This window comes from Anomaloglossus baeobatrachus, chromosome 4 (genome assembly GCF_048569485.1).
Source record: "Anomaloglossus baeobatrachus isolate aAnoBae1 chromosome 4, aAnoBae1.hap1, whole genome shotgun sequence".
NCBI classification, from domain to species: domain Eukaryota; kingdom Metazoa; phylum Chordata; class Amphibia; order Anura; family Aromobatidae; genus Anomaloglossus; species Anomaloglossus baeobatrachus.
The window spans coordinates 405732320-405744655 of record NC_134356.1 but is presented as its reverse complement, the minus strand read 5'-3'; the positions used below and the strand labels follow the sequence as shown (position 1 = coordinate 405744655).

Below are 12336 nucleotides of genomic sequence, written 5' to 3'. Positions count from 1 at the left end.
CTGGCCAGCATAAAGGGTCACAGGCTTCCAAATCAACCCTGGCTCGGTGGATCAAGGAGCCAATTCTCGAAGCTTACCGTTCGGCTGGGCTTCCGGTTCCCTCAGGGCTGAAGGCCCATTCTACCAGAGCCGTGGGCGCGTCCTGGGCTTTGAGGCACCAGGCTACGGCTCAGCAGGTGTGTCAGGCGGCTACCTGGTCGAGCCTGCACACTTTCACGAAACACTATCAGGTGCATACCTATGCTTCGGCGGATGCCAGCCTAGGTAGACGAGTCCTTCAGGCGGCGGTTGCCCACCTGTAGGAAGAGGCCGTTTTACGGCTCTCTTACGAGGTATTATTTTACCCACCCAGGGACTGCTTTTGGACGTCCCAATTGTCTGGGTCTCCCAATGGAGCGACAAAGAAGAAGGGAATTTTGTTTACTTACCGTAAATTCCTTTTCTTCTAGCTCCAATTGGGAGACCCAGCACCCGCCCCTGTTTTTTTGTGTACACATGTTATTCATGTTGAATGGTTTCAGTTCTCCGATATTCCTTCGGATTGAAGTTACTTTAAACCAGTTTATAATTCTTTTTCCTCCTTCTTGCTTTTGCACCAAAACTGAGGAGCCCGTGGGAGCACGGGGGGTGTATAGGCAGAAGGGGAGGGGCTTAACACTTTTAAGTGTAATACTTTGTGCGGCCTCCGGAGGCATAGCCTATACACCCAATTGTCTGGGTCTCCCAATTGGAGCTAGAAGAAAAGGAATTTACGGTAAGTAAACAAAATTCCCTTCTTTTGCGACGTATATTTGAAGCATGAGTAAGCAGAGGGGTCTGACAAGTGATGAAATTTTGACATATCTTCAGAATTTATCTGAAAATGAGTCAGAAGAAGAAAATCAGGAACAAATAGACTCAGAGTCTGATGGAAGAATATTTTCTTCATGATATTTTTGAAGAATCAGATTCAAGCAGTAACAGTGATATAATTGACGATACCGAAGATTCTGGAGAGGATGATGGACATACTTGATCTTAACACTGTTCCTACTAAGGTAAAATAAATGTTCTTTAATTTGTTGGCAACAAAAAAAGTTATTTTTTACTCCAGAGTCAGTACTTTTGAATGGGGGTCAAAATGACCCCTAATGGTAGTTATAGGTATTATGAAACATGCGGTAGTTCTAGTGTTAAACTCATACTTCCTGTAATTATATTAAGTAGTTTCAGCAGTTTATCAGCAGAGGCAATATGACATTGACAGGTAACATCTCTATACACAGCTGTGACCCACTAATCACAATAAGTCACACCTTACCCTGCTCCCCCTCCCATCACACTGACCTTTACAAACATTCATTAGACCCTTTAATGCCTCTTCAACACGTCAGTATTTCTATTTTCTACACCAGTATTTCCTCAGTATTTGGAGGCCAAAACCAGGAGTGTCTCTAAAACAGGGAACAGGTGTCAGTTTTTTAATTATAATTTTTCTCTGTACGTTCTACTGCTGGGTTTGCATCCAAACACTGATGAAACACACAGGCAAAAATACTGACGTGTGAAAGAGGCCTAGTACAAGGAGAGAGTCAGACTCTGCCCATTGTGGCTATGTACATGTGTTGTTTCCTGAAACAACAACATGTTGGAGTCTGAAAAAGCCTTAGTAGCCAGTGTGAAAATTGTAAGATTTTTGTTCTATTTGTAAAACAAATTGTGATTATACTAAAAAAGTTGTTCCCAAATTCTATCTATCTATATCTATCTAATATATGTATATGTGTATAATTCTACTAATCTATATATATATATATATATATATATATATATATATATATATATATATATATATATATATATATATATATATATATATATATATATGTATATGTATATATATATATGTATATATATATATATATATATATATATATATGTGGGTTGTTTTTGGATGGTGGATTCCCTGTAATGCCTTTTTTTATTTTTCTTGTGTGTTGCAGAAAACAAACCCTTGGGCATTGCTATCAGTAATTGCTCTTCTATCAACCAAAGTAGGCGATATCCAGATGTTAATGAGTTGCTTGCGGCACTCTAGGTCTCCTCTACGGCTTGTTGAAGTCATGGAAGCATTATACTGTTTGGCAACCTTTTTCTTTGCAATGAGAGAACAGAAGATTTGCATCAGTAATAGGTACAAATGGAAATAAACATGCAATAAAAATAAATTGACAAAAATGCTTTTAGGACTTACTAGCTGTAGTATTTCGCCGTTGCCCGGGATAGTAACTGTCTCTCTCCCAATCTCTGTCTGTGTATCGCTGTCTGTCTGTCTCTGTTTCTTTCCTTGTCTGCCTGTGTCTGTCTCTGTCTGTTTGTTTCTATCTCTCTGTCTGTATTTGTATCAGTCTAATTGTCTCTATCTCTGTGTCTGTCTGTCTCTATCTCTGTGTCTGTCTCTGTGTCTGTCTCTTTCACCATCTGTCCCGGTCTGTCTCTTTCCCCGTTTGTCTCTTTCCCCGTCTGTCTCCCCACTGTCATCATATTACCTCACACATAAGCTTGTTATACTAACAGTTTATTTTGTTCCTATAGCAACCACTGACAGTTGCTATTAATAACCTTTAGCTCACAGCTCCATTCAGTTTAATGGAGGCATGTTTTTTGGAGAGTAACTGTAAAGTGCAGGGTTACATTTTCCCGTCAAAACAGTCTATGACGTTCCCTGAGTCACATGAGGCTTCTGTGCAAAATTTTGTGATTGTAAATGCGACGGTGCGGATTCCTTTAGCGGACAGACATACATACATACATACATACATACATACATACATACACTCAGCTTTATATATTAGATTTTGGATAGATTGTTCTACTTAAAGGAGCTGCAATAATGGGTATTAGAGCTCACCACTCCTTACAGCCACTGGGTGGCTGGTGCTGCAGCTTGATTGACAGTTTAGACCAGCCGCAATCGGGTTGCTTCTAGCTGAAACTATGCTCTTCCGATACTGCTATATGAGGCAACTTTGCTTCTGAAGCCACAAAAGTGTTCGCTGAAAATGATCTGGATTTAACTGCACGTTTCAGCAATCCCGGACCACTTAATTGCAGTGTTTACAAGCTCAGTAGAATAGAACTTGTAAGTACTGCACATGTTTCACTATTGCTCATAGACTATAGCAGTGGCCTGTCATTTAGGCAACAAGCTGTAGTCAACAACAAATTAAAGTTGACGAGTAATGGAGGGGGTCAGAATTTTAAAAATAAGTTCCAAAAGTGCTAGTGTTGACAAGCACTGTCAATAAAGATGGAAAATATTAATGTATTGCATGTAGTGAACTCATTAATGAAGATCAAATAAGAAATTAATTGATATAAAAATCTAAATGACATTTTGTTAAAAGGTGAATATTCACTTTAAAGGTTGCCTGTCATTAAATTTATGCTACCCAAACCACGGGCCACATGAATCACATATTGGCCACGCGATTTCAGCCACGTATGTGTGACAATTATGTAGATAATCTGGAATCTGATAGCGTGGAATATAATGAAACTGAGACAAGGGTTGGGTAAATACTCTGTATTAACAATTAATAAACAGTGTAAATAACAGAGAATAACAGAAGGCAACTACAAATTAAATGTAAATGCAAACCGCACTAATATGTGAATGTCTAGACAGCATATGCAGTATTGCACACAGCAAACAAATACACGTAAAAGTCCAGAATAATATGCAGACGTACGCACAGCAAACAAGTGGTGAATGTCCAGAAGTTACATGCAGAAGTGCGCACAGCAAACAGTTTCCGTGTACTTCCTAGGACTGAACAATGTCCAGCACACAGCCCATACAGATAGTTCTGGGTAGAGAACACTGATCACTAACTGAGAAGCTAGTTCTTAGAAACCAAGGAAGTCCAGTAGTATTAGCTCTTCTCCTGGGAGTCTTGAAGGGAGGGAACCACAGCCAGGATCAGGGTAATGCACCATCGACTGCAGGCAGCTGAACAGTAATGAGGCAGAGCACAGCATAAACATGCAGCAGCAGGAATTCCAGAAACAAGCCAGGAATGACTCAGGAGCCAGCAGCACAAAATACTCAGGCAAGGAATAAATCCCGGAAAAGGACTTCTAAGCAGGGCAGACAGGAAGTTCAAGGGCAAGACGAGGCAGCAGACTCCATCTTGGATGAGGGCAAGAAAACACAAGAAGTTCCATGGAAACCCTGGACCTTACAGTATGTCTTCTCACCCTAAAAAACGCCAGTCTTGATGAATCTGGGCCAAGACCCCAGCAGCTTTACAAAGTATGTTTTCTTTGAAATGCTGCAGCACTTAAGAATTACACCTACGTGTCTGCAATTGTAGATCATTCTGCCTGCCATTTGGTCAGCAATGTTCCAATCACTGAAATTGTCTTTTCTTTGTCGCTCCATTGGGAGACCCAGACAATTGACAATTGGGGTGTATAGCTTCTGCCTCCGGAGGCCACACAAAGTATTACACTTTAAAAAGTGTAACCCCTCCCCTCTGCCTATACACCCTCCCGTGCCTCACGGGCTCCTCAGTTTTATGCTTTGTGTTGAAGGAGGCACACATTCACTCAAGCTCCCATTTTAGTCACCAGCAGCTGCTGATTGTATCGGATGGAAGAAAAGAGGGCCCCCACAGGGCCCCCGGCATGCTCCCTTCTCACCCCACTAAGTCGGCGGTGCTGCTAAGGTTGAGGTACCCATTGCGGGTACAAAGGCTGGAGCCACATGCCGTTTTCCTTCCCCATCCCTTAGAGGCTCTGGGAGAAGTGGGATCCTAACCGGTCATCCATTCACTGGGACCGGGCTCCCTCCGCAGCCCCTGTGGGAATCTGACGGACAGGAGACTTGGTATCATCAGGGACAGGGCCCTGCATCTAAAGGTACTCTGTGTCCCCTTGGGGACGGTGCATGGAGCGTTTTTTGTCACAGACGCTGCAGCGGCTGCTGTATTTTTATGACGACCGGGACTACCGCGCCGACCGCGCCTGTTTGCCGGCCGCGGTATTAAATTTAGTCCCCGGCTTCATGCGGCCTAGTACCATATCTCCCGCCCCCGGGCCTGCCAGTCAGGGGTAAGGGCGGGACGGTCGACCTGACGTCGACAGTGAGGGCTGGAGCATACTTTAGGTGTTCTCCTCCCCCCTCACTAATCACTGTGGGGCACCAGATTCCCGCACTTTATTAGTCGCCGCCCACGGCTCCCTCCTCCCCTGAGAGCTCCGGCAGCCATTTTTTAAACACATTCTGCCGGTGGAGGACTTCTGGCTGCAGCTCTGGGAGACCCAAGGCAGGGAATCTGGTGGACACACACCGCTTTTGGCGGTCGGTAAGCCACACCGGTCACCCGGTGCTGGTCCCCCTAGGGTGCCGAAGTGTATATATTTATATATATTTGTATACATTTTCTCTGTTCGGCCGCATTGTTTTGCTATATACCCTCAGTGATCACTCTCCTAGGAGACAACAGCATGTCGTTCACAAAGAGCAAGGGTGCCAAGGCACAGGGTTATTTTGCAACCTGTACCTCTTGTGCGGCTATGCTACCTGCAGGTTCCACCTTCCCTCACTGTGAGCAATGCTCGGGTCCTGTTGCACTCGCTCAGCCGGAGCCTCGGGCACTGGTGGGACCCTCGGCTCAGGTAGAACCGCCGGCTTCCCCTGTCCAGGTGGCAGGGACAGAGTTTGCAGTTTTAGCTGAGAAACTCTCTGAGTCGCTTTCACAATCCATGGCTCAGTCTATGGACAAATGGTCTGCTAAGATACTAGAAGCCTTGCAGTCCAGACCGGTCCTTACACAGGCCCCGGGCACTGCGGGATCATCGCCCCCAGGCCCCTCTCGGTCTGCGCCGCAGCGTGCTCCCGGGGTGGCCCCTAGGTCTCACGTGGAGGACTCCGGCACGGACCACAGTCCCAGACCGGCTAAGCGGGCTCGCTGGGAATCTTCCCCGACTTCCTCACGCTGCTCGGGGTCGCAGCTTGAGGACTCTCTGGAGGATGAAGCGGAGGTCGCAGCTCAGGGCTCTGACCCTGACGTTGCTCTCAATCTGGATACACCTGAAGGGGACGCCATAGTAAATGACCTTATAGCGTCCATCAACCAGGTGCTAGATCTTTCTCCCCAGCTCCACCTATAGAGGAGTCGGCTTCTCAGCAGGAGAAACACCAGTTTAGGTTTCCCAAACGTACACGGAGTGCTTTTTTTCGATCACTCTAACTTCAGAGACGCTGTCCAGAAGCACAGAGCATTTCCGGACAAGCGCTTTACTAAGCGCCTTAATGACACACGTTACCCCTTCCCCTCTGACATAGTTAAGGGTTGGGCTCAATGTCCCAAGGTGGATCCTCCAGTTTCTAGACTGGCGGCTAGATCCGTAGTATCAGTAGCAGACGGTTCATCGCTCAAGGATGCCACTGACAGGCAGATAGAGCTCCTAATGAAATCCATCTATGAAGCCACAGGCGCGTCTTTTGCCCCGGCCTTTGCAGCATTGTGGGCACTCCAAGCTATCTCAGCTTGTCTGTCTGAGATTAATGCGGTCACACGTACCTCTGCTCCGCAAGTTGCGTCTTTGACTTCTCAGGCGTCGGTTTTTTCATCCTACGCCATGAATGCCGTCCTGGACTCTGCTAGTCGTACAGCGGTAGCATCCGTCAATTCGGTGGCAGTCCGCAGGGCCATGTGGCTACGCGAATGGAAGGCAGACTCTGCTTCCAAGAAGTTCTTAACCGGTTTGCCATTTTCTGGCGACCGATTGTTTGGCGAGCGATTGGATGAAATTATTAAGCAATCCAAGGGAAAGGACTCGTCCTTACCCCAGTCCAAACCAAACAGACCTCAGCAACGGAAGATTCAAGCGAGGTTTCGGTCCTTTCGGCCCTCAGACAAGTCCCAATCCTCCTCGTCCAACAGGCCACAGAAGGGCCAGAAGAACTCTTATGCATGGCGGTCTAAGTCACGTCCTCCAAAGACCGCCGGAGGCACCGTCTCCAAGGCGGCCTCCTCATGACTTTCGGCCTCCCCAAACCGCATCCTCGGTCGGTGGCAGGCTCTCCCGCTTTTGCGACGCCTGGTGGCCACATGTCCAAGACCGATGGGTGAGAGACATTCTGTCTCACGGTTACAGGATAGAGTTCAGCTCTCGTCCTCTGACTCGCTTCTTCAGAACATCTCCGCCCCCCGAGCGAGCCGATGCACTTTTTCAGGCGGTGAACACTCTGAAGACAGAAGGAGTTGTGATCCCCGTTCCCCTTCAGGAACGTGGTCGCAGTTTTTACTCCAACTTTTTCGTGGTGCCAAAAAAGGACGGATCATTCCGTCCCGTTTTGGACCTCAAACTGCTCAACAGACACGTGAGATCCAGACGGTTTCGCATGGAATCTCTCCGCTCTGTCATCGCTTCGATGTCCCAAGGAGACTTCCTAGCATCAATCGACATCAGGGATGCTTATCTCCATGTGCCGATCGCACCAGAGCATCAACGCTTCCTGCGTTTCGCCATCGGGGAAGAACACCTTCAGTTTGTGGCACTGCCTTTCGGCCTGGCGACAGCCCCACGGGTCTTCACCAAGGTCATGGCATCCGTTGTGGCGGTCCTACACTCTCAGGGCCACTCGGTGATCCCTTACTTAGACGATCTCCTAGTCAAGGCACCCTCCCGGGTGGCATGTCAACACAGCCTGACCGTTGCTCTGGAGACTCTCCAGAGGTTCGGGTGGATCATCAATTTCCCAAAGTCAAAATTGACTCCGACCCAATCACTGACTTACCTCGGGATGGAGTTTCATACTCTCTCAGCGATAGTCAAGCTACCGCTGGACAAACAGCGTTCGCTGCAGACAGGGGTGCACTCTCTTCTTCGGGCCCAGTCACACCCCTTGAGGCGCCTCATGCACTTCCTGGGGAAGATGGTGGCAGCGATGGAGGCAGTCCCCTTTGCGCAGTTTCATCTGCGTCCACTCCAATGGGACATTCTTCGCAAATGGGACAGGAGGTCGACGTCCCTAGATAGGAACGTCTCTCTTTCTCTGGCAGCCAAAACCTCTCTTCAGTGGTGGCTTCTTCCCACTTGTCTGTCGAAGGGAAAATCCTTCCTGCCCCCATCCTGGGCTGTGGTCACAACGGACGCGAGTCTGTCAGGGTGGGGAGCGGTTTTTCTCCACCACAGGGCTCAGGGAACCTGGACTCCGACAGAGTCCTCCCTTCAGATCAATGTTCTGGAGATAAGGGCAGTGTATCTAGCCCTAAAGGCGTTCCATCGGTGGCTGGAGGGCAGGCAGATCCGCATATAGTCGGACAACGCCACGGCGGTCACGTACATCAACCACCAGGGCGGCACGCGCAGCCGTCAAGCCTTCCAAGAAGTTCGGCGGATTCTGCTGTGGGCGGAGGCCACAGCCTCCACCATCTCCGCAGTTCACATCCTGGGCGTAGAAAACTGGGAAGCAGACTTTCTCAGTCGCCAGGGCATGGACGCAGGGGAATGGTCTCTTCACCCGGACGTGTTTCAAGAGATCTGTTGCCGCTGGGGAACGCCGGACGTCGATCTCATGGCGTCTCGGCACAACAACAAAGTCCCGGCATTCATGGCACGGTCTCAGGATCACAGAGCTCTGGCGGCGGACGCATTAGTTCAGGATTGGTCGCAGTTTCGACTGCCTTATGTATTTCCTCCTCTGGCAATGCTGCCCAGAGTGTTACGCAAGATCAGGTCCGACTGCCGCCGCGCCATCCTCGTCGCTCCAGATTGGCCGAGGAGGTCGTGGTACCCGGATCTGTGGCACCTCACGGTGGGTCAACCGTGGGCACTCCCAGACCGACCAGACTTGCTGTCTCAAGGGCCATTTTTCCATCTGAATTCTGCGGCCCTCAACCTGACTGTGTGATCATTGAGTCCTGGCTCCTAGCGTCCTCAGGGTTATCTCAAGATGTCATTGCCACTATGAGACAGGCCAGGAAACCAACGTCCGCCAAGATCTATCACAGGTCTTGGAGGATCTTCTTATCCTGGTGCTCTGATAAGGGTTTTACCCCCTGGCCGTTTGCCTTACCCACTTTTCTTTCCTTCCTTCAATCCGGAATGGACAAGGGTTTGTCTCTCGGCTCTCTCAAGGGACAAGTATCGGCGCTTTCCGTGTTTTTTCAAAAGCGTCTAGCCAGACTTCCGCAGGTCCGCACGTTCCTGCAGGGAGTTTGCCACATAGTCCCACCTTACAAGCGGCCGCTGGAACCCTGGGATCTTAACAGGGTTCTAAGGGCTCTTTAGAAACCACCTTTCGAGCCGCTGCGGGATGTCTCTCTATCACGGCTTTCGCAGAAGGTGGCTTTTCTAGTGGCAGTTACATCGCTCCGCAGAGTGTCGGAGCTTGCAGCGCTGTCATGCAAAGCCCCCTTCCTGGTTTTTCACCAGGATAAGGTGGTTCTGCGTCCGGTCCCAGAATTCCTCCCTAAGGTGGTATCCCCTTTTCATCTCAATCAGGATATCTCCTTACCTTCATTTTGCCCTCATCCAGTTCACCAATGTGAAAAGGATTTGCACTTGTTAGATCTAGTGAGAGCACTCCGGCTCTACGTGTCTCGCACAGCGCCACTGCGCCGTTCTGATGCGCTCTTTGTCCTTGTCGCTGGCCAGCGTAAGGGGTCGCAGGCTTCCAAGTCAACCTTGGCTCGGTGGATCAAGGAACCGATTTTTGAAGCCTACCGTTCTTCTGGGCTTCCGATTCCTTCAGGGCTGAAAGCCCATTCTACCAGAGCCGTAGGTGCGTCCTGGGCATTGCGGCACCGGGCTACGGCTCAGCAGGTGTGTCAGGCGGCTACCTGGTCTAGTCTGCACACTTTCACGAAACACTATCAGGTGCATACCTATGCTTCGGCAGATGCCAGTCTAGGTAGGCGAGTCCTTCAGGCGGCGGTTGCCCACCTGTAAGAGGGGGCCGTTGTCGGCTCTTTGTATCGGGTATTCTTTTACCCACCCAGGGACTGCTTTTGGACGTCCCAATTGTCTGGGTCTCCCAATTGAGCGACAAAGAAGAAGGGAATTTTGTTTACTTACCGTAAATTCCTTTTCTTCTAGCTCCTATTGGGAGACCCAGCACCCGCCCCTGTTCCCTTCGGGCTGTTTGTTCTTTTGTGTACACATGTTGTTCATGTTGAATTGTTCCTTTGGTTCATGGTTTCAGTTCTCCGAACATCCTTCGGATTGAATTTACCTTAGACCATTTATAAGTTTCCTCCTTCCTGCTTTTGCACCAAAACTGAGGAGCCCGTGAGGCACGGGAGGGTGTATAGGCAGAGGGGAGGGGTTACACTTTTTAAAGTGTAATACTTTGTGTGGCCTCCGGAGGCAGAAGCTATACACCCCAATTGTCAATTGTCTGGGTCTCCCAATAGGAGCTAGAAGAAAAGGAATTTACGGTAAGTAAACAAAATTCCCTTCTTTATCAATTCTGTTTATGCATAAAATACATGTATATCAACATCTTGTAATGAATGGCATTGCCTTCCATTAATTTGCTCTAACCACTAAATGCTCATCGATCCCCCTTTTAAATTCTTTGATAATTTGGCATGTTAAGTGGAAAGGAAACTGTTGTCATTAACATACATTTGCATTTGATTTTTTTTGTAACTAGGATCCACTACAATATATTTTATAGTCTGTATCTTCTGGAGAACAGCAGCTCGCAGCGGAAAATGCCATCATATGAAAATGCAAGGTTTGTGCTGTGATTTGCCACATACCATACATGTACAGTATATAGTAAGTGTAACTAACACATTTACTAGCTAGTAATTAGCATGGATTTAAGTGTGTACTTCATCTACGATATGAAGAGGGAATGTCTGCTGCAGGCTGGAATGAACCCCTTCAGCCCCCGGGCACTTTCCGTTTTTCCGTTTTTGTTTTTGCTCCCCTCCTTCCGAGAGCCATAACTTTTTTATTTTTCCGTCAATCTTGCCATGTGAGGGCTTGTTTTTTGCGGGATGAGTTGTACTTTAAAATGAAACCATAAGTTTTACCATATAGAGACCCGCCCCAGGGCCGTGGGGTACTCTGTTCCGGGTGTTGGTTAATGGGATTATGTCACGGGGGCCTGTGCCCGGTTCCGTGGCCCTGGTGGTCGCTGAAAGTCAATAAATAATAAAATAATAAAAAAAAATAATAAAGAAAAAAATAAATCAAAGTATTTCGTGACGCCACCTACGGTTCCAGTATGGTTACTGGGGCTGCAGGTCAGACCTCTGGGGTGATGGTTAGGCAGCCAGTTGTTTACGCTTCCCGTAGGTGAAGCTGGGTCCCCAGGGCAGTTTTAGTAGTACACAGATATGGCGGTTTTTCTTCACAGCCTTTTCAACTGTCACTTTAGTGCAGCAGCCTATGGCTCCTCAGATGAAGAAATAAAGTGAATCACACCAATTCATTATCTCTGACCAGATTTTACTTGCAGGTGTTAAAAAGGGGTTCAGTTTCTGATGTTACAGTTTTTGGGTGATCTGGGAACAGTTCAGGATCTCTGCACCAGGTTAGTTGTGTGGCCTCCCTGCTGCGCTATGTTTCTCCTTGGTACTAGGCTGCCTGGAGCTATACCTTGTCCCTCTCACACTGTCTTCACCTGTATGGCAGGCGGCGGGAGGTTCTCTAAGGGGCACTGCTGTACTCACTGCGGTCCCTAAGCTCTGTATAGCGGCTTTGCCTTCAGCTGCTGCTGCGGCCAGGAGATCTGCAGTCTCCCTGGCCCCCGGTCTTTATTGCTGGGCAGATTAGATCCCTCACAATCTCGGACGCCGGTGTCCGATAATCAGCGCTGTTCCTTGGTGATGAACCGGTCTGGCTCCACCTCCCCGGTCACTCCTCTTTTGCCTCACTCTTGATCCCTCAGGCGGTCACACAGTTACTTGTGCGGGCTAAGCACTGCCCTCTCCATTTTGATATCTTCCCTCACTCTCTGCTCGCACAGTCTCCTTTTCTCCAACTGTCAACTGTCTCTCTGACTCCGCCTCCAAACCTGGATTTAAAGGGGACCTCACCTGAACTCGACTTGTAGAGCTCCCCCTCCAGGCTTGGAGTGGAAATATTGTATGTGGGATTACATGATGTGGAGATCCTTCCCTGCCCAGGTACAGGTATATTTGTGGCAACTGAACCCTGGGGTGCCACATTCCCCCTTAGTTAAATTCAGTACTCCTGGACTGGAAACACAAACTTATAAAACATTAGGAACAATAAAGAGTAGTACAAAGTCTTAAAAAATAAAAATTACAAAAACCAATAAAACAGAAAAATGCAGTCCTTCCGCTGCAAAATGTGAGTATGGTA

At 48.2% G+C, this 12336-nt stretch overlaps 1 protein-coding gene across 2 annotated transcripts in view; it reads left to right on the top strand.

The window, feature by feature from the left end:
* The window catches only part of FBH1 (F-box DNA helicase 1), a 134628-nt gene that overhangs the window by 37209 nt on the left and 85083 nt on the right, over positions 1-12336 (top strand). For both annotated transcript variants that reach the window (XM_075345329.1, XM_075345330.1), the window contains exons 6-7: positions 1983-2173; positions 10652-10735. In XM_075345329.1, coding sequence (XP_075201444.1) covers positions 1983-2173; positions 10652-10735 — 275 coding nt within the window. The remainder of the gene's footprint in view (positions 1-1982; positions 2174-10651; positions 10736-12336) is intronic.